At 46.1% G+C, this 26,094-nt stretch overlaps 1 protein-coding gene across 5 annotated transcripts in view; it reads left to right on the plus strand.

Annotated features, from left to right (window-relative positions):
- Nucleotides 1-717: 717 nt before the first annotated feature.
- DDX11 (DEAD/H-box helicase 11) overlaps nt 718-26,094 on the plus strand; it is a 31,494-nt gene continuing 6,117 nt past the window's right edge. For 4 of the 5 annotated variants that reach the window (XR_013764098.1, XM_079141980.1, XM_079141978.1 and 1 more), the window contains exons 1-19: nt 718-850; nt 5,136-5,298; nt 5,600-5,741; nt 12,366-12,614; nt 13,048-13,134; nt 13,441-13,598; nt 17,177-17,222; nt 18,165-18,272; nt 18,520-18,607; nt 19,011-19,219; nt 19,778-19,930; nt 20,874-20,920; nt 21,261-21,340; nt 22,254-22,298; nt 22,417-22,484; nt 24,490-24,528; nt 24,730-24,841; nt 24,940-25,071; nt 25,547-25,659. Coding sequence is in view for 4 of the 5 variants with exons in the window: in XM_079141980.1 (XP_078998106.1) it covers nt 5,168-5,298; nt 5,600-5,741; nt 12,366-12,614; nt 13,048-13,134; nt 13,441-13,598; nt 17,177-17,222; nt 18,165-18,272; nt 18,520-18,607; nt 19,011-19,219; nt 19,778-19,930; nt 20,874-20,920; nt 21,261-21,340; nt 22,254-22,298; nt 22,417-22,484; nt 24,490-24,528; nt 24,730-24,841; nt 24,940-25,071; nt 25,547-25,659 (2,007 nt within the window). In the remaining variant the exon portion in view is untranslated. Of the gene's footprint in view, nt 851-5,135; nt 5,299-5,599; nt 5,742-12,365; nt 12,615-13,047; nt 13,135-13,440; nt 13,599-17,176; nt 17,223-18,078; nt 18,273-18,519; nt 18,608-19,010; nt 19,220-19,777; nt 19,931-20,873; nt 20,921-21,260; nt 21,341-22,253; nt 22,299-22,416; nt 22,485-24,489; nt 24,529-24,729; nt 24,842-24,939; nt 25,072-25,546; nt 25,660-26,094 lie in introns of those variants that run through there. The other variant, XM_079141979.1, reaches the window with a different exon arrangement.

Here is a 26,094-nt window from a genome sequence, read left to right on the forward strand (position 1 = left end):
TGGATTTAAATAGTTCTCACTGTGGAGCTATACAAAGTATATTTGTACATTTTTCTTTCTGACCTTGATTTTTGAGAGGAGTTTAAGAAAGTTTTTGAATTAATTTAATGAATGGCATCATTTCAAGCTCTTTAATAAGAAATTCATTGGTGGTCCCCAGAGGGTAACTTCTGATTTTACTCTTGAGACAAAGCCCAGGATCTAATGCTAGAATTATAGCTCTCTTAATAAAAGGGAGTGAGGGGAGGAGAGAAGGAACAGTCCAGGTCTACAGCCAAGTATTAACTGTCTTGATCTTCCCTGTTCTTGATGTCACTCTTGAGGTCCAAGTTTCCATAAGATTGTATGGTTTACTATGCAACCCAACTGTTTGCCTGCTTCTGGTCTTTCTCCCTGCAAACCATCCTTCATGTTGCTTCTGGCTGAATATCTCCAAGACATTGCTTTTTCCATTTCACTCCTCTCTTCCAAACACTCCAGTGACAAAAATTGCTTATAGTAGGAAGCCTAAAGGTTTTAGCTATCTGTTTAGAGCCTTCTCCAACCAGACCCCTACTGAATTTCATGTTCTAATCATCTTCAAAGATATCAACGCTTGTCCAGCCAGGCGCAGAAATCATTCTCACGCTCTTGTCACCGCGCAAGCGCCATACCAGAAACCTAGGTCCCTCCAGTTTTGCGCGCGCGCTCAGGAGTGCGCAGGCGCAGTGGTGCGGGGGCGTGGCAACACGACTCGCTTCTCTCCCTGCAGGCATTGATCAAGACTCAGCAGAGCGGCGATTCAAATTCAACAACTGGCTTCTCTGGTTCCTCGCCGGCCTTGCCTCGTTGACGTAGCCCTGCTGAGAAGGTGAGCGTAATGTTGAACGGTGACAGACTAAAAACGAGAGGAGAGGAGTTGAGAAATGGTCGCTTTGGGGCTTAGTGTCGGGCCGTGGTGCAGCAGCGCGTCTTCTGTCGGGGAGGGGCGCGGGAAATAATCCGGAAGCGGGGGGGGGGGGGCGGATGCAGTGTTTGTTGGGCGAGAAACCAATGCGAGGGTAAGAGGCATGTGTTGAGGGCGTCACATTTAGTTCAGTTGTAGGAGTGATAAAGGATAATGTGTTTGATTTGGCGCAGCGGTACTGCTTTTCATAGTTTATGGTCGCTACACTAAGTGTACGCCGTTGCCTCTTTTACTATGAGGAAACTGAGATTTAGAGATACTATTTTAAGCAAGGATAGGGCTGGGATCCCAAACTTTACAATCGGACCCCAGAACCTATGCTGTAGAACTTTGCTATTGCCATTTTGGGACTCCGGGTGGAGTAGGGTCCAATAAAGAGGGCTGGGATAAATGTAGTTGACAAATTGTGGGCGAAAGTGTCATACAAGTAGAAGTGAATACTAACAGAATTAAAAAAAAAAAAAAAAAATAGCCGGCTGGATCCCACCTAATGTCAGAACCCCGAGGATGGAAATGGGAGGGGAGAGGATACCAGAGCGAAGTGAGAATGTGTGTAGGGCGGACCACGCAATCCCCCCAGCGGTGGGAGCCTTGCAGCTCAGTGACATGATGTAGTTCTGAATTAACAGTAGGTGCAAGGGGCTGGGTAGATAGCTCAGTTGGTAGAGTGCTTGCCTTGTAAGCACGAGGCCCTGGGTTCGATCCCCAGCACCCAAAAAAAAAAAAAAAAAAGCCAAACAGCAGGTGCAGACAAGCTTTTTTTCTCGAGGCTGTGGTGCTTTGCAAGTGTGTGAAGTTAAAGCATTTAGGAGCACAACAATAGTATAGAATAATAGTACATGGAACATGGTTCAGGCTGCCATAGGAAAATACCATACACTGGGTGGCTTAGACAACATTATTTTTCCCCCACCCCACTTTTGAACTCAGGGGCACGCTGTCACTGAGTCAAGGTCCCTAACAGGGTTTTGCTCAGTTACTGAGGTTGACCTTGAACCCTTGATCCTCCTGCTTCAGCCTTCTCCCAAGTCATTGGGCCACCAGTGCCACAAGGCTGGAGTCCAAAGTGAATTTGTTGGCCAGTTTCTGGTGAGGGCTCTTCCCGCTTGCATAGGATAACCTTGCTGCATCCTTACTTGGTGAAGAGAGATGGCCCTTTTTTCTCTTTGAGGCCACAAGTCCTACCAGATTGGGACCCTATCCTTTGGGCTTTATTTAATCTTAATTAACTCCTAAAAATTTCACCTACAAATGCAGTCATGTTAAGAATTAGGCCTGCAACACATGAATTTGATGGTGGTGGAAACAGTTTAGTCTGTAGCAATAATTTATACTCAGTAAATAAGTAAAGAATGAGAGATAATTGAAGATGAAGAAATGAACACACTCAGAACTAATGTGTACCTGAAGTGCTTTCACAAATGTTAACCTCTCTTAATGAGTATTAGATTTACTGGGCTGGTGTTTGTCTTAGCACTGGTGGGAAATTCCAAGGAGAGCTTGGGTGGCGGATCATGGTTGTACCCCACCCCCAGCCCACCTGAAAGGTCTGAAAAAGTGATAACAGATGTCCTCGGTAGTGCTTAGTGAATCCATTATTCTCAGATTTATCTAAACTGTTCTTTAACGATGATTAACCTGTGCTGCTTTTGGAATAATGAGATCCATAATTACCACCCACAGGGAAGTGAAATAATGATCACTTTTGTTCTGTGTTGTTTCATGTTGCCATTCTAAAGTTTGATAACCTAGTCTTTCTTTTTCTTCCTACTTATTTGGGTAGGAGGAGGAGTTAGGAAATACAAAGCTCAAGGGCTTGAGGTTTGGCAGAAGGAGTTCAGCTCCTGAGTTCAACTATCTGCCAAGTGAACTTGAGCCGCTCATTTAACTTTTCTGTGTCCCAGTTTTTTTGTCTATAAAGTAGAGCCAAGAAAAGTACTTATACCAGGTTGTCATGAGGTTATATGAAAATAGTTTGAAACCATTAAAGAACTCGCCCTTGGACTAGATATTCAAGTTATGGGACCTGTCTACTCATACTTCTGATGAACATAAACCTTTGCCTACAGTCTCCACATCTAACTGGCTACTTATTTAATCATAATTTTATTGAATTCCTGCAAGTTGCTGAAGGCCCCCATTTTGAGTTCTGGGGGAAGGGAAGAGCAAAATAGACAAGGTTCCTCTTAAGTAGCATATAATCCAGTGGGGAAGAACAGTAAGTAAGTTCAGATAATACTAAAAGCCGAAGAAATTAAATACAAGATAATGCGATAAAAGGACTACTTAGAACAAGGCAGTGTCTGGGCATGGTGGCACACACTGTAATCCCAAGAGTTTGGGAGGCTGAAGCAGGAGGATCTCGAGTTCAAAGCTAGCCTCAGGAATTTAGCAAGGCCCTAAGCAAGTCAGCAAGATCCTGTGTCAAAATAAGATATAAAAAAGAACTGGGGATGTGGCTCATTGGTTAAGTGCCCCTGGGTTCAATCCCTGGTACCAAAAAAACCCAAAACACCAAGGCAGTGTATGTTGGAGGGGTGGGAGTGAGGGGCATGAGATGGCCAAGTAGGGAGAGAGAAAGTGGGCTGAGTTCTAAATAATGACTCACCATGCCCAAGCAGGGGACATAGGAGTTGGATGGCCCAAGCTGGTTATGTCAGGTTTGGTCCCTGACCAATTTGTGTGCTGACCAGTGATCTCTCTTAAAAGAAGAGAGAGTACTAATCTGATTTTCCCCTTGCGATTTAGAATTAAGAAACATGAAAAGAATTTTTCCTTGGCAGTGGGAGCTGAAGCTAAAAGGTAGAGGGGGGCTGAAGAGGCCTCACTTAGGCTAAGGTTTTGGTAAGCAGAAATACAAGTAAGCTGAGGAAGGCAGACTGGCTCCATCCGGCATCTGGCTGAGTGAGGCAATGATAATCCAGGTGCTTATTGTTGGTGAAGGTCCTGGAGCTGTCCTAAAATACTAGCTCATCTGGTGGAAGTCCTATCTGCCAACAAATGGCCTCTGCTCCTGGTTTTCCCAGATAGTCTCAATTCTCAGTTTCTCAATATATTTTTCAGTGAATCTCCCTTTTGTTTATGCTAGTTATCTCTTGTAGCCAGGTCAATTTGAAGCAGAGCCATATGGACCTGGGTTCAGAGCTGTGATTTTCCTATTAACTGTGATTTTGAACAGTTATTTAATTTTTTCTTTTTCTTTTTTGGTGGTTCTAGAGATTGAACCCAGAGCCTTTGCCTGCAAGGCGAGCACACCCACAGCCAACAATTATTTAATTTCTGTAAGCATTAGTGTCCAACAGGTGTACCCTCATAGTCTTGTACAGATTAAATGAAATAATAAAAGTTAAAGGGTCTGAGGAGTATTTAACACATGGCTCAAAATTTATTAGCTACATTTCTTCCCTTTCCTTTATGTTTTAATGAATTTTCAGTTGTATATTTCCCTTTTGTTTCTGAATTTTCCTAGTTTTTGCTTTGGTTGCTTTGTGTTATTTTGCTTTGTTTTGTTTTTGACTTACTCCTCTTATAGTAATCCCTACATGTGGGTAGTCATTTTAACTAAGAGAACATCATAAGAGAACATCTTAGCAACTACCTTTCCTCTCATAAATTTATTGACACTATCACTGGTCTTACTGAGGCCAGTGTAGTAAAGATGGGTTTTATACTTATTAATTAAATGGTGTTTAGACTTATTAATGTTTGTTTTTAGAAGAGAAACCTTCCAGATATCTTAGAGAAGTGACTTCTAAAAAGAGAGGTGTGAAAACCAGGGTGGTGCAGTCATTCCTCCAAATGGCAATCAAAGGAAGAATGGGTATTTAAAGCTATCTCTCAGAAAATTAGTTTGAGGAGAACAAAGATGAAATAAATATGGAGCAGAGAAGTTTCTTGAAACCTTAGCTTGTCAAGGAAAGATAAATGTTGTGGTCTTAAGGTTGGGAATGTGGTCCAACTAGAGCTCAGTGGCTGTGAATAGAGCTTTCCCAGTCTGAACCAAACAGCAAGTTCTTGTTTCTTGAGGCCAGAAACAGTAGTAGGGAGCAGCTGTGGTTTGTACTAGAAATGGAGGGCTGGGATGAAATAAGCAGATGCACGCTGCCTGTAAAATAGTGCTGTGTATGTTAACTTGTGCCTTTTAAACAAGCTGTACTGGTAACTCTCTGCCTGTGCCATGGTTTTACAGGTCTTCTCAACAGAAGGGGGCGCAGCTTTGGCATGCCAGTATTGCGTTGCAGAGGCGTGGAAGAAGGATGCTGCAGAAAAGGAACCACAAGCAACAGCCTTGATACTGGTGATGCTCGTTTTCAAGAGGAAAGCTGTCAGCCTTCCACCGAGGCATCAGAAGGGTATCCAAGCAGCAGTGAAATTGCAGGGGGATTTGCTTTAGGGGCTTTCTTAGGTTGTATTCTGCTGTAGTCATTTCTGATCAAGGTTGCTACATGTTTTGCAAGATTCTGGTATTGCATCTTGTGGATATAGACATGGCAGAAAGAACACGGTCTTTGCTTGCAAAAAAAAGTACAAACCAAGGAGAAATTCTGTGACAAATTTGGTGGCTATGTAGTATGGTGCCTCTATAGCTTTCAAACCATTTCTTCACTCATGGGAGAATGACCACATTTCTTTTTCTTTTTTTTTTCTCCTTAGAACCATGACTAATAGAACTCAGGAAGGCATCCATTTCCCTTTTCCCTTCCCACCCTATCCCATCCAGAAGGCTTTCATGACAGAACTGTACCAGGTTTTGGAAGCTGGCAAGATTGGGATATTTGAGAGTCCAACAGGCACAGTGAGTATGAGTGGTGAAGGAGCATGATTAACACAACTTGGAGGGAACCCGACTTGCTTTACTGCCTGCCTCTGCAGAGATTTTCACGATTTGAAGTTAGGCAAAGCAATCAATCGCTCAGTTATATATCTGAGTAATAGTCACTTCATCTATTAAATTATTAAACACAGCTCCACATTCTGAAAAACACTCAGCAGTCAGAATTTAAATGATAGAACCTTCACCCATAACACTTCGATTTTCCAGATTTTTCTGGTACCTCACTGCTTCAATGTTGAGGAACATGAAAATGACTCTGGATTTTTCACAGATTAAACAAATGGTTCTGGTTTTCAGGAACTAGGCTGTACTGAGTGCTGGAGGGATCCAACCAAGGTCCCGGACCTAAGTTTTTCCATCCTGACCCAGAGGGGAAGATTTATTAAAGGTTGGCTGTTGAAAGTGAACAGGGCTGTGGCCAACCGTTCCCAGCTTCTCTCCTTCACATTATGTATTGACTTTTATCACAAGCACCATGTGATAGTAAAGTTAATATTTTGATGTGAAGATTCTCCAACTAGGCTGTGAGCGGGAGGAAGGGACCTGTGGTCCTCATCACTGTGTCCCTGTCATTTATTTGGGCTTGGCAGAGTTGGCCCATAGGAGGCTCAGTATGTGTGTGTTGAATGAATGAAAAAAAGTGACTCATCCTTTGTCTCTCACTTGCTGATGGTACACAGGTCTCCTGGACAGGAAGAGAGTCGACCAGTAGGCTCTGTTATTCCATTTTGTTCTTTTCATGCAGTGACTGGGGAAGAATAGGGCTGCCAGTGAACAGAGTGGGGCATGAAGATGGTGTACATGGTTTTTTAAATAGTCTTGTTAGCACTTACCTTCCACTTATGCCCAAAGCTATATATCCTCCTTTTTTTGTTTTGTTTAAAATAATTGAAAAAGAGCCAGGTACATGCCTGTAATCCCAGCAGCTTGGGAGGCTGAGGCAGGAGGATCTCAAGTTCAAGACCAGTCTCAGCAACTTGGTGAGACCCTGTCTCAAAATAAGGCATGGGGTGGACCTCTGTGATGGAGTGCCCCTGGGTTCAATTCCCAGCACTGCCAAAGTGAACTCCTTGAAAAACATTTAATCAAATAATAATACATGTCATTTAAAAAGTCAGGTTTATCAGTTACTTGGGCAGGCACTTTCAGTTCTTCTAATGATTCTTAAGAAACATACTTATGTAGCCTGTTTCTTAAGTTGTTCTTAACTTATGCTGCCATATCTTGATGTATTACTTTTTGTCATTAATGCCTTCCTGTTATGATAGGTAGGATGACATTTAACCATTCCTTTTTCCTCTGTGTCCTTGTCTTTCCAGTATAGTTCTGGGTTTTAGTCTTTCCTGAGTCGAGTAGTATATTATGATCATGGTTTTGTGTGTGTGTATGTGTGTGTGTGTGTGTGTGAATTTTATTTTCTAGAGTTAATGATTTTTTATGTTTGTTTTATTTTTAATATGCCTATACCAGTTCTTCCTACACCATCCAGTGACCTGTCAGAATATTACTCTTAAGTCTGTTCACACTACCATGGCATGAAGTGATGGGGTGACTTAAACAACAGAATTATATATTCTTTCGGTTCTGAAGGCTACAATATCAAGGATGAAGGTTTGGACGGGATTTGGGGTTTAGAGAGGGCTTCTTCTTGGCGTGTGGACAGCTGCCTTCTCACTGTGTCCTCACATTGGGGTGAGAGAGATCTTAGGTGTCCTCTTTTCTAAGGACACCGTTTTTGTAAGATCCCCCATCATTTAACCCTAATCACATCCTTAAAGGCCCCATCTGCAGTGCAGTCTCCTGAGGCCAGGATTCAGCATGTGAGCTCTGTGCAGACGCAATTCAGGTGCAGCACTTTTCAGGTGCGGTTTTACCCTGGGAGACTGCCTTCTCCAGGCCCCAACCTTTTCCTCTAATCTGAATTAGTGGCTCCTTAGACCAACTTCATAGCTTTTCCTAGGGAAGTTCTAGGATTTCCCTTCCTCCTTTTTAAAAAATCAGCTTTGAGTATAATTGACAGATAATGAAAGTTAGCACTTTGAAGTCTGAAAGTTCTAAGTTTTGACAGGTGTAAACACCTGTGTAACCCCACCACAATCAAGAAGCAAAACATTTCCGTGAGACAAGGCAGGAGGGGAGTTTCTTGGCATGTCATTGCAGTTGCTTCACCTCCCACAGCTCCATTGCCCCCCCACCACGAGCCTCAGGTGGTCATTGATCCTCTTTTTGTCTTTATAGACTAGTTTTTTCTCTCTAGAATTTCATTAAAATGGAACCATGTAGACTACTTGTTTGTCTGGCTTCTTTCACTCAACTAGCATAATGTTTTGGGGATTCCTTCTATGTTGTGTGTATGTTTTCCTTATCTTTTCTGTGTTGTACTTTCCTGTTTTGGGGTTTCAAACCTTGGTGAACTTCATGGTTTCGGTAGAGCACATTCCTGAGAAGTGTTGTATAGAAGAGAAGTATTTCACACTTGGTGGTCTGAGGTGCATTTATTCTATCTTTTCACTTGATTACTGTTAATAGTTTGGTTGGATTTATAATTCTAGCTTGAAAATAATTTCCCCTCATAATCATGTGCTCAAGTTTCCGTGGTTGCTATTGCAAAGTCCAGTGAGAATGGACGTTTCAGTTTTTTGAGACCTGATCCTATCCCTGTTTCCAAAGTTTTCAGGATATTTTCTCTGTTCTTTGTGGTCTGAAATCTCATGTTGGGGGCCTGATGAGTGTGCTGGATTCTTTCTGCTGGGTGCTTGAAGGACTCTTTATTCCGGGGGCTCCCACCTTCCAGTTCTGAGACGTGTTCTTATATTTGATGATGATCTTCCTATGCTTGCTTCATGGTGCCCCCATTCACTGCGTTTTGGACCTCCTGGTTAAACCTGTACTTTCTTCTAATTGCCTATCTCCTTCCACACCTGGTTTGTTATAATTTTGATTTGTTTTTGCTTTAAATTCTATTTTCTGGCAATTTCTTTGATTTTTATTACCCAGTTTTTCTATTCAGTTATTTCTTCCACTATATCTTTATTCCTTATATCTTATATCCTTATTCCTTCCACTATATCTTTATTTCTTCCACTATATCTTTATTCCTTAAGAACTTCTCTGATTTTTAAAAACAGCATTCTATTTGCACTTTATGAAAACAGTGCCTTTCTGAGGATATCCATTTTACTAGTATTTGAAGGTTTTATTCCCCTGCCACATTGTCTCCTTTTGTTTGTTTGCTGTTCTTCCTCTCATTGTGGGTTCTTCGTTCTTGTGGAGGCTTTCCTCTCATGGGTTGATCCTTGTTGGCCTTCTTTTACTGTTTAAGGACAGGTGCCAACAGGCTGGTCCAAGGGGTCTATAGCTGGCCGGCCTGTGGTCTGGTGGGCTGTGCCACTCTGTTGGGGCTTTGAGGTTTGGGTAAATCTGGGATTTCCCCTGGAGCCATTCAGTTTCTTTGGGAAGGCTCCTTTAAAGTCTCCTGAAGGGCTCTGGGGAGTGGCTTCAGGTGTGATCATTTCCCCATCGCCCTGCTCAGTCTGGTCAGTTCGCCCTCCCTACTCCCCTCTGGTCTCCCCAGCTTTTTTGGAGAAGCATATCAGGTCATCTCTTTGCCTTCAGTGCCAGCTGTGGCCCTGTTAGCTTCAGGGTCTTTCTGAAGCTGACGTGGAGACCCTTGGACTTTAGGGTCCTCACTCTGCTAAGTCAGTTTCATTTCTCCTTTCTTTCCATCTCTTCTAGAGTTGGTTATTTTCCCTTCTTCATTTTCTTTGTTTTTGTGGGTGTAAATCTCTTTTATGACTTTGACGCAGTTTTAGTATGTTTTGGAAAAGAACTTGGGAGAGTGGAATGGATTCTACTTTGTTTAACCTGAAGGCCCATCTCTTCCTCCCTCTCAGATCTTTCCATCACTGTCTTCTGCTCACTTCCTGTATCCCCTTCCTCTGCTCAACCCTAATGTGTTGGTGCCTCAGTTCTGTGTCCCTGTCTTGTGGGGGCACTCCCTCTGTGAACCTACCCTTATGACTCAGTTGCCCTTTATGTTCTGATATCTTCGAAGTCACACCCCACAACCTGCAGATGCTTGACATCACACCCCGAATGGACAAATGGAGTTTTGTTTTTACCTGCCATGTGTCCAGTGCACAGCTTTCCCACCGTCACTGACTAGAGGGTTCTGTATCTCTGCATGTTCAGCCCCAAGTCTAGCACTCTTAAAACCAGCAAGTGGTTAAATAAATGGATTTACTTGACATAAATTTTGTAACTGTTAGGATGGTAGGTACCACTTAAAATGACATTGCTCAAAGCTAGGTATTGTGTGAGTACTTTACTAAGTTTATTTCATTACTGAGGTGAACATTTGGTTATATAGCCTTTTAATAGGTTCCAATCTACAATTTTTTTTTTCTTTCTTTCTTTCTTTTTTTGTCTCTTTGTGGGTTTGGGGATGAGACCCAGTGTGCTCTAGCAGTGAGCTCCACCCCAGCCCTCTCAATCTGCAATTTTTGTGGATTTTTCTGTATTTTATTATAGGATATAGAATTGTGGGGCCTCAGTTACATGGTAGTCTTTGTGTTAGAGAATACTCATTCCCTCGGCTCACTTTCAGGTGGAGGGTACAGGCTCTATAACTAGGTATCTGTCCCCGGGTCATTATTATGGGGGAGGGTGATACATCTTGCCTTCCTGAGCCCAGTGACAGGTAAAGCCCATGGCTCCTCATCTCACAGGTAACACAGAAGAGCTGCCCTGGGTTCTGCTAGGGAGTGCTGCCTGGAACTCTGCCATTTAGTTTCTATCAAAAGCTGACAGAAATGGTATATGAGGCTTTTCTAAAGCAGTGTGATCCATCCACTAATCAGAAGTGTCATTCTGGCATAGGGCCTTTCAAGATTTGATGAAAGCTGATAGTCTCCATCTCAGCAGAGTGATAAATTTATTATTATTACTTAATAATAGCAAAAAATAGCCAAGTCCAATTCAGTTATCATGTACCAGGTATTGTTTTATTGTTTGGATCCTGCCCAAGTATTACTTTTATGTGTGTTAACCAATTGAATGCTTGTACAAGGAAGATATTACTATTGCTGTTCCTTTTTGTTTTTTTTTTTTTTTTGCATATATGGAAATGACCCTTGAGAGGTCAGCCCAGAATCCCAGAACTGGTAAGCAGAGGAGCTGGAATATGACCCAGGCAGCCTGAGGTGGTATCCAAAGCCATACCCTCTCTGCTGGCTGCTTCCCGTTGCACATGTGCTGTGTCACTGCAGTGCACTCAACTGGAGCAGGTCTGGAAACCTACCCTGAATGCTCAGATCCCTTTGAGTTAAGCAAGCTCTGAATGCCGACTGCCTAGACAGAAGGCTCTCCAGAGACTCACCTGAAACCAAACCACCCTCTGGACCCTATAAGTAGCAGCCTGTGGGGCTCACTGCAGTCTCCTCTCTAAAAGAATTGGGTCATTTTCTTCGGGCTCCATAACAAAGTCCCACAGACTGGGGGACTTACACAACAGAACTGACTTAAATTCTGACCTCCAGGCATCAGCAGGGTTGGTTCCTTTTGAGGGCCCTGACAGAAGGATCCATCCAGGCTTCTTTCCTTGGCTTGTAGGTGGCCACCACCTCCCTGTGTCTGCTCATACTGCCTGACTTCTGTGCTTCTCTGCATCTATTTTCCCCCCTTTTTCATAAGGGTGCCAGTCCTTATAAAGGATTAGGGGCCATCCTAATACCTCATAGTAACTAATTGCATCTACAGTGATCCTATTTCCAAATAAGGCCATATTCTGAGACACTGTGGTTAGGATTTTACCATGGGAGTTTTGAGGAGATACAGTTCAACCCAGAACAAGGACTTTTGGGAAAATCAAAACCAGAAATCTGAGTTTGGTGGCACTTGCCTGTAATCCCAGCAACTTGGGAGGCTGAAGCAGGAGGACTGCAAGTACAAAACCAGCCTCAACAATTTAGTGAGACAGTCTCAAAATTTAAAAAGGGCTGGGGTTGTATCTCAGTGGTAATGCTTTCCTGGGTTCAATCCCCAGTACCAAAAATAAATAAGAATAGATTTTCTAGAGCAATTGGCTTGCTTTCAGAACAAAACAAAACTAACAACAACAACCAAAAAAACCACTGGTACTCATGTGACTGATCATTTCGTATCTGCATATCACTTCCATTGAAACAGTCAAGTGTCTCTCTCCCTGGCAAGTATATGAGATTTCATGCTATGAATTTTTTGGCTATATTTCTTTTGGGGGGCTATTATATAATTTCTCCTACCACTGTCTAATTATGTTAACATGCTGTATTTATATATAACCTGATAAACCACTTTAAATTCTTTTTGCAACAGTGAAATTAAAATGAAGTTCTTTCCTGTTTCTTGGGCCCAATTTTTTATTTCTTCTCTTCCTTTTTTTATTGGCTATTCTATGGCTTATCTTCCTTTCCTCTCCTGCGTGGTCTGTTTCATCTTAATTTTTAAAGCCAGAGTTGCATTGACGCCCATACTAAAATGGGGAAAGCCATTTGGGAAGGTTTATGTTTTGCTCTCTGTTTCTGAAGGTCATTTTTCTTCCTGTAGGGAAAGTCCTTAAGTCTCATTTGTGGGGCCCTCTCCTGGCTTCGTGACTTTGAGCAGAAGAAACGGCAAGAAGAGGCACTTCTCCTGGAACCTGGAGATGATCCCTTAGGTAGTGGGAAGGACCGGCCCCCATTTCCCTCATCTTCCTGCCAAGAGCCCCCTGACACCCTGAGGCCTGCCGGAGAACCAGACTGGGTCACCCAGTTTGTGCAGAAGAAAGAAGAAAGGGACCTGGTGGAGCGACTGAAGGTGAGGTCTGGGGTAGCGAGGAGCAGCAGTAATCAAGGAAATGGGCCTCAGCCATTGTTTTGGGCCACTTCTGAGATTTAGGTACCCCTGTCCTTCACCTTTGCATTGCCTCTAAGCCCTCTGTCAGTTTTCTTGAGTCATTGGTGCTGCCTCTTTCCTGTTTGAGCCGATATCGAGGCCTTCTTCAGTCATTACTCACCTGGGAAAGGATCCTAACTGTTGCTCTTGACAACACGGTTTGGAGGGGTGGGGCTGCAAACTCAATTATGGAATGAATTTGACAACTGGTGTGGTTTCAGGAGGGAAGATAGACTTCCTCCACTGAGTAATGAGGCCAGACCTGCAGAGGTTGAGTGTGTAGTGAGGGCTTTCTAGGAAAGGCCTTGTGGGGGCCTCCCGAAGGGGTATCCTTTATGATTGCTTCCCTCTCTAGGAGGAGCAGATCAGGAGGAAGAAGCGGGAAGAGCGCCTGCAGCAGACCCGCCACAATGCACAGCTCAAGTATGCAGCCAAGCGCTTGGTGAGTGTTGTCCCACCATCATGTCCAGGCAGATCACACTGCCTGGAGGCTCGAGTGAGTGACCAGGGCTTCAGACTCCTCTCTTTCCTGACTGGCCAGATTTTCCTCACCCAGTATTTGGGCAGCTTGAGTGGTTGAGACATAGAGTCTGGGAATGAACTTCTCCAGTCAAGCAGTGAGGTCTGTGTTAATAGCACTTCCTGGGTGTTTTGTCCTTGGTGACAGCCACACTACAGGCTGACTCCTTCAGGAGGTGGGGTCCCGGTGCTGAGTCTTCTTCCTCTTCCCATTGCTAATCCTACACAGAGACAGGAAGAAGAAGAGACAGACAGTCTCCTCCGCCTCAGCAAGGAGATGCTGGCAGCAGGAACAGAGGCAGAGCAACTAGAGCAGCTGGAATCTGGGGAGGAGGAGCTGGTTCTTGCAGAATATGAGAGTGATGAGGAGAAAAGAACAGCCTGTGGGTAAGACAGCTGCTTCCTCATTCCACCACCTACAGCCACTGGGGGCTCCTGGGGAGGCAGTTCTTTTCTCATGCTAGAGACACTTGTGAAGCATCTGATGAGAGGGAATGTCAGCTACCTGCCCCTTTTGCCTAAACCAGGGACCTTCTCAGGGTCCAGTGATAGTTGACTCTTACTCTTTGCCTATCACTGGCCTCTTGTGTATTGACTCAGTTTATGTCACAGCAGCTCAATGATGATGGCAGTAATTGGAACTGTGACCCATCCAGGTGCTGTGCCTTGGCAGAGGCCACAGACTAAATCGGTACAAGGGCTGGGATGTGAACACAGACAGCCAGGCTCTAGATCCCATGCTTTCAACTGCCAGATGGCACAGTGTGGAGTTCATGACCCAACCCAAGGAATCCCTAGCTTGAGTTTTTGTTTTCACCTTAAGGCTTCTCTTGGTCCAGATGCATAGGTTTCTACTTCATTAGTCACCTGCTAGGAGCACCAGAAGACCCTGAAGAGAACAACTAGGCCACTTCCAGGCCACACAGAGGATCCTGAGATCCTCTTTTCTCACCCCCAGTTTAATTCCACTAGTGCCCTTTGAGAATGTGCTCAAGGTGCAGCCTTCCCCAGATGCTGCAGCTTAGAGTTACACTCCAGACAGACACAGTGACCACAGTGTCAGTAGAGTGTGGGACCTCTCACAGCCTTTAGAGGAAATGGACAGACTTCCATGTTGGTGGCCTAGAAGGGTTGAATCTTTAGGAGCTCAGGTGGGAAGGGTCAGATGTGTGCCTGCTTAAGGAGGACTTGCTTCTCTTTGCGGGGAACAAGCAGCCATGGCAAACAGCAGCACTTCTTGAAACGAGCACTTTTGCCTACAAGGAAAATGAAATGGCAAAGTGGGGAGAATGTAGGGTTGCACCTTCTGGGGACAAAGTTGGGAAAGGCCCTCGGAGGAGCTGACATGTTAAGAAGGAACCCTGCAAAGTCCTGGGAGGAGAGTGTTCTAGACAGAGACCTGAGTGTGCAGGGGCTGTAAACAGGAACAGAAAGAAGGTTCAGGTTCCAGAGCAAAGTCTGAGGAGGAAAGCGGGGACCAGGGATGATGCAGGTGCCCTGCTGACTTTTCTGTTTTTTGGTACTGGGGATGGAATCCAGGGGCACCCGCTTCATTATTAATTGTGAGACATGGTCTCACTTAAGTTACTGAGGCTTGCCTGGAACTTGGGATCCTTCTGCCTCATCTTCCAAGCCTCGGGGATTACAGGTGTGCACCATTGCACCTATTGCTGCTCTGACTTCTTAAGTGTACAGGGCCTCTCCTGTCTGAGGATTTGCTCATGCTTTTCTCTCATAATTGTCCTCTCCTCCCTTGGCAAATGCCTTCACTCCCTTTCAGGCCCTGCTCAGTTGTCTAAGTGATCTCGGGTGTCAGCCCCTTGCTGTGTTTTTCTCAGGAACCTGCTCTGTTTGGGTCTACTGGTTTATCTTCCTTTCTGTGACTGGACTGTGAGCTGCAGGGCAGGAGCCTGGGCTTTTAAATTTTTCACTCCCAGAACCCATGGTGTTTGGCTGCAGCTAGCTGCACTCTGGACAGGTTAGTTGAACTGAGTGAGCAGACAGTGGCTAGTTTCAGTCCTATAATATAATTCCATCTGAGAAAATCAGAAATGCTAAAACGTCAGGGTCTGTGTGTGGGCTAGAGAGGATTTATAGCCTTCATTTAATTATTTCCAGTGTGTGGTGATGCATTTTACTGGTAGGAGAGGGTCTGTGATTTTTCATTCCATTGGCAGAAGGCCTAGAGACACACACACACACACACACACACCCCCGCCCCATCACCTACCAAAAATGCCTAAGACTCCTGACCTAAACTCCAGTATGTATTGGCCATTACACCTACAGTCCTCCTGGTGACAGCCAAGATCATGAATCTGGCCCCCAGAGTCGCTGAGTAGGACTGGGAGAGTACACTTCCTGTTTCTGCCTGAAACTTTCTAGAAGATTAGTATACATTTCTTCCTCATAAGCATAGTCATCCTCTGAAAGGTTCCTTCTGATTTTCCCTCCTGCACTACAGCTCTTCCCCTGACTCTTGAGGGAAGGAGGACGATGACATCTCCGGTGGTGGGGAGGAGGTGCTGGGACCTGCATCCAGCAGAGTTCAGGACAAGGATGAGAACTACACCTTGGCCCCTCCCTGAGGGTGATGGAGAGGGTCATGAGTGCCCCATAAAGCCTTCCCAAATGTGGCTTTGTAGCTTCTACTTCCCTGAAGTCCCTTGGGGACAAGGTAAAGAGTTGAGTGGTGTTTGTGAATATTAGAAGAACAAAGTGATCCTCAGGGTCTGGGCAGATTAGCTTCCCCGGCTTTTGACACCCTGGCGTTTCCAGAGAGACATGAGCCTCTCAGGACATGACAGATTCCTTGTACAAAACTTTTGCTCTGCATTTCTTTACATGTCCTTCACTTACCTAGGTCCAGCTGACCTTGTCCAACTCATGATGAATGCTTTAAAGCCAAGCCTTTGAGATAAAACTGACAACAGTTGTTTACTGACCGAGAAGCCAACCTTGTAAATAACTTTTCTAGTGGCCCAAGGCAATTGCATTTCTGCTTTTTTAAAAAAAAACTTCATTTCAGGGTGAACAAAAGCATTTCTATTCCATATGATGCTCCAGTAGATAGTGTGAGTCTGTAAGAGCATTTTCTGTTAAGTAACCTCAACTGATAATGTTGGCTAAATTTTCTCTCCTACCCTCAGTGCTAGTGGGCTTTTCATTCATTTTTGGGAAGGGAACTCTGAGGCACTGAGAAGAGCAGAGGTTTGTCTGGTCACAAGTGACAACTTCTTTCGCTCATTCAGTTGGTCAGTTATGACTTCACCCAGGAAATGTCTTTGAATTTCTTACTGCTGCCAGGCTCCAAGCAGGGCCCTGACACTCATCAGAAACAATAGACCCTTTTGCTGCCCTGTACACATGATGGGAGACAGACCAGCCGTATGTGACTTTGAGTAAGAAGTCACAGCGAACAGGTGCAGGTTGCCAAGGGGTATGTCAGGGCAGCAGACCCACTACAAGTCGTCAAGGAAGGAAAGACCATGTCGATGCTGAGATCTTACCATGAACCAGGAGCTGGCACAGTGAGGGAGAGAGCATACCAGGCTAAGAGGACAGCTTGTCCAAAATCCGTGAGGTGATAAAAAGCAAAGTTCTCTTGGAAAACTGAGAGGAGTATAGTTTTCCACCCTCCAACTTGCAACATAGGTTTGGGGACCTGATGCCCCTTCTTCTGTTCTCTCCACATTTCCCTGGGTTCCACAGACTGAGTGGCAGTGGAAGCTGGGCCTGGAGCTTGCCTGGGTGTCCTGAGCTTAGGAATACCTGCAGCTTTGGCAAAGGCTGGTTGCTAGCTGTTGCTCTGTGTTGCCTTTCAGGCTCAGAGCTCACACTGCAGCTTTGGGCTTCTGAGGAAAGGGGCTGCATCCTTCTTACCGGTGATCCAGAATGGGTAGATGTTTTGTGGTTGACCTGAGTTTGCTGAGGGAAGACTATTCTGTGTTCTCTTGCTCTCACAGAGTGGATGAGGACGAGGATGACCTGGAGGAAGAGCATATAACTAAGGTAAGACCCTGAGTCCTCGTGTACTCTGTGTGTGGGCCTGAGTCAAGGGCTCTGCATCTCTGGTGAGAACACAGGAAGTCACTTCAGCTGCTTCTTAGCCTTCCTTTTGATGAAGAAACTCAACCCACAGGTTTCATGTCTCCCCAGACCCAAAGATTGGCCTTTCATTGCTCAGCAACAGTGTGGGCTGGGCCCCTAGTGGGGCATGGCTCCCAGGGCCTGGGCATGTTGCCTCAGAGCACACCTCTTCTGGGTCAAGGGCTCCAACGCTTTGTCTCCAGTGGGCAGTGGTATAGGTGGGGGGTTTACAGGGAAGAACCATTACCCTTCGACTCTCCTCTGGTGTGTTTCTTTTCTTGATTTTATTTCTGTTTGCATGGAGAGCAGTGAGATATGGCTGTGACACTTCTTAAATTTAGAAATACTTGATTTCGTTCAAGACTTCTATGAAAGTACATATCTTCCCACCTGTTTCTCTATTTCCTCTCCTCACTTTGCTAAATCCCAGAGTAGAAAGAAGGTATCTAGCTCAACCACTGCCTCTCCCTTTTCCTCCAGGGGCATGCGTGGGAACAGTCTTCCCCCAACATGCTCTCCCCAAAAGATTGAGGGAACTTTCCCATGTTAAGAATTAGCACTGGGGAAACCCGCTTTCCTAAGATTACAAGCTCTTCGAAGCGGTTGGATTAGAAGCTGGGCATGAGTGATGGGAGTAGTGGCCTCTGTGGGCATTCCCTTAAACTAGAACTTGAGGTGGTGTGTGCAGTCTCTGAGCCCTTCATCAGATGCGATCTGATGGTGGATGACATTGTCTTGCCTCAGGTGTGCTTTACAGCCACTCTCCCTGTCCCCAGAGGCTTTAAAGCCATGGCATCCCTCCATGTGCAGAGAATGTACTTGGATGTCAGTCCCCTCTTTGAAGTCCCCTTTTCCTCTGGCCAGATTTATTACTGCAGTCGGACACACTCCCAGCTGGCCCAATTTGTGCACGAAGTACAGAAGAGTCCCTTTGGCAAGGAAACCCGGCTTGTCTCCCTCGGCTCCCGGCAGGTGAGTAGAGGCAGTTGTCCCAGCCCACGTGCCATTCTGCTTCCATCTCTGTGCCTTTATCATCTAGGCATAGAAAGTGGATGGAGCTGAGGCTAGCTTGCGCAGTGGGAGCACAGCACCCCCCTGGCCTTACCACCCCTTGATGGGAGGGGAGAGGCCGACAGGGCAGGTCCCCTGGTTGCTTTCATGTCAAAAAACATGAAAGCCCACACCATTTCTTCAGCTTTTCTTTATTCCTGTCTTGTAGAACCTTTGTGTGAATGAAGATGTGAAAAACCTGGGTTCTGTGCAGCTTATCAATGACCGCTGCATGGAAATGCAGAAAAGCAAACAGGGTAGGCACTGGGACTGTATGTGGCCTGGGGCAGTGCTGGGAGCAGAGAGCAGGGTGGAAGTGACAGAAGGGCTGTGATGGGGTTGGACTAGGGACATGGGGATGAAAACTGTCTTCAATGGAAACAATGGCAGAGCAGGCCCTGGTTCCCTCCTAAGGCCCCCTTTTTGGGAAAGAGTTCTTTCCTGGGTCACTATCAAATTTTAGTCTTTGGAAAAAATTTTGCAGGTTCTTTACAGAGAACATAACGTACAATTTCAGAGTGTTCTAATGAGACCACTTGGAAGGGTCTTATAGTCCCCACCTGGTGGGAATGGGTCTCAACATCACCAGACATGCCCTTGACTCCTGAGATAGTTGTTGTTCTTCCTGTCTTTGTTTCCCTGCACCTGTACCACTTACAGAGAAGAAAAACAGAACTGAGGAAGACAAGCCAAAGAAGAGGCGGCAGGAGACCCAGGCTGCCTGCCCCTTCTACAACCACGAGCAGATGCAGTTTCTCCGGGATGAGATCCTGGTGGAGGTGAAGGACATGGAGCAGCTGGTGACCCTTGGGAAGGAGGCTCGGGCCTGCCCTTATTTTGGGAGCCGGTTTGCTATCCCTGCAGCCCAGGTGAGCACTCTGGAGGGGTGGGAGGTTGTTCATGGCTCTAAATGGAGCTCCAGGCCACGAGGGAGTTCCTTGTTCCCCTTTAGTTTGGGAGGATGCCCCCCCATTATGGCTAGACTCAGGGTCATGCAGCATTCTAATGGCACATAGCCATTTTCTCCCAGAACAGAGGAGGCCCTTGGAGCCTTGGTGACTTTGAGCTTCAGGGCCAGTTGGCATTATTGTAGGATACCAGATCGAAGCCAGGAAAAATGCATTCCTGGGAAACTAGGAGAGAAGCCATGAGGGCCTTAGGGACTACCTCAGGGGCTAAGATGAGGCTCAGCAGCAGGAGTTCACTCCCCTCCTTCAATTCAGTTCAGAGTCAGATCAGCTCCAGTTTTACTCTTTTATATACTTGACATCCCACATCAAACCCCTGAGAAAAGGTGTGTTGCTATAAACACTGCTCTGCTGTAAATTTCTCACTTGAACATCCCTATACATGGTTCAGACTTGAACAGATCACATCAGGACTTAGGTGGGCTTGGCAAGTTCATTGGTGGCCACTTTTCCCTGCAGCTAGTGGTGCTGCCCTATCCAATGCTGCTGCATGCGGCCACCCGGGAGGCTGCTGGCATCCGACTGCAGGGCCAGGTGGTCATCATTGATGAGGCACACAACTTGATTGATACCATCACAGGCATCCACAGTGCAGAGGTCAGCGGTTCCCAGGTGGGTTGGCCTCTCTCTACCTTGACCTGCCAGAGGACAGAGACACATAGGTCATTCCTCTATAAATACCTAGACCTGGAATTTCTTGGGCTTTGGGGTTGGGCAGAGGGTGCACTGAGCCAAAGTACTGGCCTTGTCAGAGGCTGACTGACTTTCCATGAGACTGTGGGGACCCAGCTCCAGCCGCGTGGCTTGTTTCATTGCTCTTCACCTGCCTGTGTCATCCTGAGTCCCTCCAGCTCAGGAAGCTGCTAACATTCTCACTTAGCTGGGATGGTGGCATGAGGGAAGCAGGACTCAAACTGTCAGATCTTACTATTGTTGATGTTGCTCTGAGGGCATTTAATTGATCTCTGCAAGCTACTCTCATGTTTCATGCCCTACGCCAGGTATCTCTTCTCTTTGTGTGGACCCTACAGTGGGATGGTAAGTTTACTGGGAAGTTTACTTTGGGTGCTTGCAGATTCAGAGAGGGGTAAGCAGTTGTGCGTAGGATCATACATTTTACAAATGGGAGCCAGGATTTGATCACTGGTTTTTGTGACCATGAAACCCACTCGGCATCTACCAACTCTGTTCACCAATGCCTGGGTTGACCTTAGGCCAGGATGCAGTGGTTACCTGGAACTTCACTTTTAGTAGACTACAAGTCTTTTCCCAGCACAGTAAAAACCATCAGGGAGATTCGTTGCTTGAGGGATTCTGCCTTTTGTTTTGTCCAGGCCCAAAGCAGACATGAAGCAGAACTTCCTTTTCCCTCTCTTTCAGCTCCCTCAGCCCAGGGGCTCAAACCATGTCTCTGCCTGAGCATTATACTGTGTGCCCCATCCTCTTGACCTTCCTGTGTGTGCTGGCAGGCATTTTCTAGGCCTGATCTCAGCTCTTGGCCAAAGCCTGGTCTGCCTGGTTCGCCTTCACACCGTTGTCTGTGTTCTCTCCCCAGCTCTGCCAGGCCCATTCCCAGTTGTTCCAGTATATGGAAAGATATGGGTGAGACACTTACCCTGTAAAGTAGAAGGGAAAATTCTGTGCAATCTCAGTGGCCCCCAGGTCCAAGAAGAGTGTGACTCTAGCTTGGGCTCAGAGGGGGCATCGGCTTGCTGCTCAGGTCCTGAGTCCATCGTGGTGTGTCCTTCACAAGACCTAGGCTATGTGGAACAGGAAGGCTGGCTCTGAGGGCCTTGGGCCTTGGCCAGCATTTTTTCTGAGGGAGGATTTATAGTTTATGGCCCAGTTTGAGAGGCAGCAGACAGCAAGGCTGCAGCTGGGGGCAGGTAGAGGGAACAGCTTTCTGAGCATGGCCATGTAATGTCTGTTGATTTCTTCTCAGGAAGCGTTTGAAGGCCAAGAACCTGATGTACATTAAGCAGATCCTGTATTTGCTGGAGAAGTTTGTGGCTGTGCTGGGAGGTAGGAGAGCACCTTCCCCAGGCTCACCCCTTGCCTGCAAAACTTGTTGGTCTTTTTCCTTGGATGCCAGTTAGGATGTGTAGATCTTCTGTGCCCTTCAGAATTGTCTGGGTCATTGATTTAGGAAATTCTCATTCTTTCTGACTTAATTTTAGTTGTCTGACTTTATATCTGTTTTTTAGAATCCTCATTCATTTGCCCATGTTCTGTGTCCTTCTATTTTGCCAGACTCTATGGGTGTAATAATACATTATACTACAAATATATGACATCTTGTGCCATAGTTACTATTCTGGGGTGTTTTCAGAACATGTATACATACACGATTTCATTTGCCCCTGTGAGGAGAGTAGCCCAGGTGTTTATAGATGAGTAAAGCTCAAATCAGGACCTGCCTATGGTTGAGGAGCCCAGTGAGTGAGCTTTCTGGTTCCAGGCCCATGCTGCTTGTACTGTTTTGTGCTGGGACCCTTTCCTTTATTGGTTGGCAGTACCTTTAAAGGTTTATGTAGAAAGTAAAGTTCTAGAAACCCATCGGGGTTTTCTGGAGGGATCTTATCCCATGTTGCTCTTAGGTTCCATATCTGCCTTTGCCATAGTACCATGTGGCCGAGGGCAGCTCCTGCTTGTTCCTGTGCCCTGTACACATGGGGTGCCTACGCTGGCTGCCTCCTGGAGGAGGTGTAAAAAGAATGAACTTTGAAGGCTTTGTGTTCCTTGGGCAGAAGTGTGAGCTTTGTAGAACTTCTGCCCTCTCTGTGGGTTTTTTGCATGCTATAAATAACCAAAGACAAATAAAAATCTGTTTGAATATGGGTGTTCTTTTTAGTAGATACAGTGTAGAATGAGAAGACAGGGAAATGGGGTGCAGAGGATTACTATCCTGACCTGTTTGCATTTTCTTTTTTTTCAGGGAACATTAAGCAAAATCCCAATACACAGAGCCTCTCGCAAACAGGTGAGAGTTGCTCTCATAGGGCCCAGAGGAATCTGAGCCCCTTCTGGGCTTCAATCTGAGACCGAAAGCTAGAAGCTTCAGGGCAGGTTCCCAGAACCCTTCATTTGTCTGTTTTTAGGGACAGAGCTGAAAACCATCAATGACTTCCTCTTTCAGAGCCAGGTGGACAACATTAACCTGTTCAAGGTAAAGACCCCCACTGTTTGTTAGCACATCAGGTGTCCTTATCACCACCTGTGAGTAGACATTGCATGAAGACTATGGGAGAAATAGAAAGCAAATCCCTCTGTACTCAAGCAGTCTACAGTCTGAGGTTCCAACACACACATACATGCAATTACTTAACCCTTAAAGCAACGTATCAACAGGAATCAAACAGTCTAGGTTCCTGGGGTTTCTGGCTTGGTGAGAAGAGACACTCTTCTTTGTACCACACAGTAACAAATGGAGGCTCCCATGTCCTCCCCACCCCTTTCCATCTCTCTTCAGACTCAGTCTTTCCCCTGGGCTTTTGGACAGACACAGGGAGCTGATTTAGGGAGCATGGTCCTGGTTCCATCTGCTAGGGCTGAGCAGGGTGAGAATGTGGCTGGCGCTGCTTGACCTGTCAACTCCCAGCTGCAGTCTTGGGTTTGCTCACAGCCACAGACGTTTTCTACTCCAGTCTTGAATGTCCAGCACTCTCCCTGATGGGTCGCTTGAATTATAGCCTAGGGATTACAAATTGATAACCATCACTGCCTTCATGGACAGAGTACTTACTACATACTGGGCTGTGTTCTGGGGTCTGACTCCCAGGTAGAGAGCTGTTGCCATTTGAAAACAAAGGAAACAGGCTCAGGGAGGTTGCTCAGGGGAATGAGGAGCACAGGCCTCACCCCAGTGCATCAGTGCTGAGTGGAGAAGCCCACGTTTGAAGCCACCTGTACTACCTGAGACCTTCCCTTCCTGCCCTGCTTTCCCCAATTAACCCCTTTTGGTCACTATCAATGCCGTTATCCCATGAAACACTCTGGAAATCTGAGTCATCCTTGATACTTTTCTTCCCTTTGTGTCCTACAGCTAAATAGTTGCCAAGCTGCATAAATAACTCTGGAGTTATCCCAACTTTTCCTCCCACTGCTGTGACTTTCATGGAGGCTCTGTTTGCTCCTGCTTTCTTCCTGGCCACCTTGCTTCTGTTCTCTTCCCCTTTTTTTCTTTTACTTTACAAAGTACACTTGAGTGTATCTTAACTAAAGATGTCACTATTTTTTTACTTTTTTCTTTTTGTAGTACTGGAAATTTAAACCCACGATCTCACACACTCTAGGCTCTACCACTGAGCCCTTTTAAAAATTATTTTGAGACAGGATCTCCTTTAGTGCCAGACTGTTCTTGAGCTTATGATCTTCCTGCCTCAGCCTCCTCTGGGGTTACAGATGTGGACAACCATACCTGGCTAGGGTATCACTTTTTGTAGAATTAATTTTTTCTCTTTGCATCAGGGACTGAACCCAGGGATGCTTTACCACTGAGTCACATCCTCAGCCCTTTTTATTTTGAGACAGAGTCTGAGTTGCTTAGGGCCTCACTAAGTTGCTGAGGCTAGCTTTGAACTTGGGATCCTCCTGCCTCAGCCTCCCCAAGTTGCTGGGATTATAACCATGTGCCACTATGCTCGGCTTCTTGCCTGGAATGAGCCCCAGGCTTCACTTCTTTGTGCCTTTGCTCATAGTATTTTTTTTTTTTTTTTTTTACTTTTTACATTTTGGTACTGGGGACTGAACTTAGGGGTACTTAGCCACTGAGCCAGGACCCCTGTCCTTTTTATTTTTTGAGACAGGGTCTCAGTAAATTGATTAGGGCCTCACTAAGTTGCTGAGGCTGGATTTGAACTTGTGATCCTTCTACTTCAGCCTCCCAAGTCACTGGCATTACAGGTGTACACCACCATGCCCAGATGAATCTACATTCTTTAAGGCCCAACTTACATGACACTACTTGGGAGGAAAGCAAGGGACACATAACTTCTATGGATCACCCTTAGATCAGAGCCATTGAGAAGTTGGTGAGAAGGTTGTATCTGATTTGGCAGAGCCCCCACTTGTGGGAAGCTTTGTGTTGGTGGTGGAGGGTGATTGATTTCTCACAGTTAGATTACAGCTCGCTTCTTTCTGACACATGCCTGCCATTGATGTTGGTTTTGCAGGTGCAGCGTTACTGCAAGAAGAGTATGGTCAGCAGGAAGGTAACTCCCTTTACTGGCCCAGAGGAAGCCAGCAGCACCCCTGCCTGCGGCCTCACTGCTTCCCTCTTCTGCCCTCAGACGTATCTCTGTCTTCCTTCTCCTTGGTGTGAACTATTTAGGGAGGGGGTGGTTCGTAGGCTGTGGTGTCTCCCACTCATACTGCTTCTCATTCCTCCATCACCCTCTTTCCTCCCTATCCAGCTCTTTGGCTTTACAGAACGCTATGGAGCAGTCTTCCCATCTTCCCGGGAGCAGCCCAAACTGGCTGGGTTTCAGCATTTCCTAAAGAGCCTACAACCTGGGGTCACGGAGGGTGAGTTAGGAGTTTGGGAGGGAAGAGCCAGCTACAGACTTAGGGCAAAAAGGTGGACCTGACTTCAGGGTGCCTCCTCCCTGTACTACTCTATACAGCTCCTGTGGCCCCTGTGGAGGAGGATGAGGCCAAGGCCCCGAGATCCACTTCCCCACTGATGAACATCGAAGGCTTCCTTGCAGCTCTCACTACTGCCAACCATGATGGCAGGGTCATCCTGAGCCGCCAAGGTGATTAGCTGCTTACCTCACTTCCCAAGAGGGAGAAAACCTAATGCAGCCAGAGAGTCAAGCCAGGGACTGGACATCCTGCACCTGTCTGACTTAGAATGAGGAGGCGTGGTGATGTCTGGCTTCCCATGACTTGGGGCAAGCAGGGGCCCCAGGGAGCCAGGATGCAGAGGTGCTGGATCCTCACAGGCAGCATTGCTGGAGAACCCTATGGCCCAGTGTTAAGGTTAGGTGGGCTGGGTTTGAGTCTTGGTTCTGTTACCTGCATGCCGTTGACTGGTTTCTCTGCACTTCAGTTTCCTTTTGGAAATTGGAAATGTGGGAAGGAAGACAGTAGTACTGTCTACTTCAGAGGGTTGTGCTGGAGGTGAAATGAGGTTTGTTTTTATTAAAGAGAAAGAGCGAGCTCATGGACTCAACCCAAGATCCTTGTGCTCAGGCTGTCCCCAACCTCCTCCCCCTGTGTGTCTTTCAGGCAGCCTCAGTCAGAGTAGCCTCAAATTCTTGCTCCTGAATCCAGCTGTGCACTTTGCCCAGGTGGTGAAGGAATGCCGGGCAGTGGTCATTGCAGGTGGCACCATGCAGCCGGTAAGGACACCAACCCCAGCCTCCAGTGCCCAGGTATTGGGATGGGACTGGGGAAAGATGCACCACCAAGCCTCTTTCCTCTCAGTCCCCTGGACCTCTCCACACAAGGATCTCCACACTCCCCACCAGCGTCCACTAGGTGGCACTGCTGTACTGCCGTCCTGTCTGGGCCCCAGGTGTGGGTGGTGGCACCTCTGGTTTCTTTAGCTTTCTGCAGTATGGGAACTCTCCGGAGCCTCCTTACCATTCCCTTTCTGCACCCACCACAGAGGTATCAGCCTGCTCTCATAAATTCAAGTTACATGTTTTTTTTTTTTTTTTTTTTTTTAAGAAAAGTATATTTGCATTGTAGAAAGCAGAGAAGCAAAAATGGGGGAAAAATAGATCATAATTTCACTAATGGAAGAATTGTGTTGGCATATATCATTGTAATAG

This window comes from Sciurus vulgaris (genome assembly GCF_902686455.1).
Source record: "Sciurus vulgaris genome assembly, chromosome: 5".
Lineage (NCBI taxonomy): Eukaryota > Metazoa > Chordata > Mammalia > Rodentia > Sciuridae > Sciurus > Sciurus vulgaris.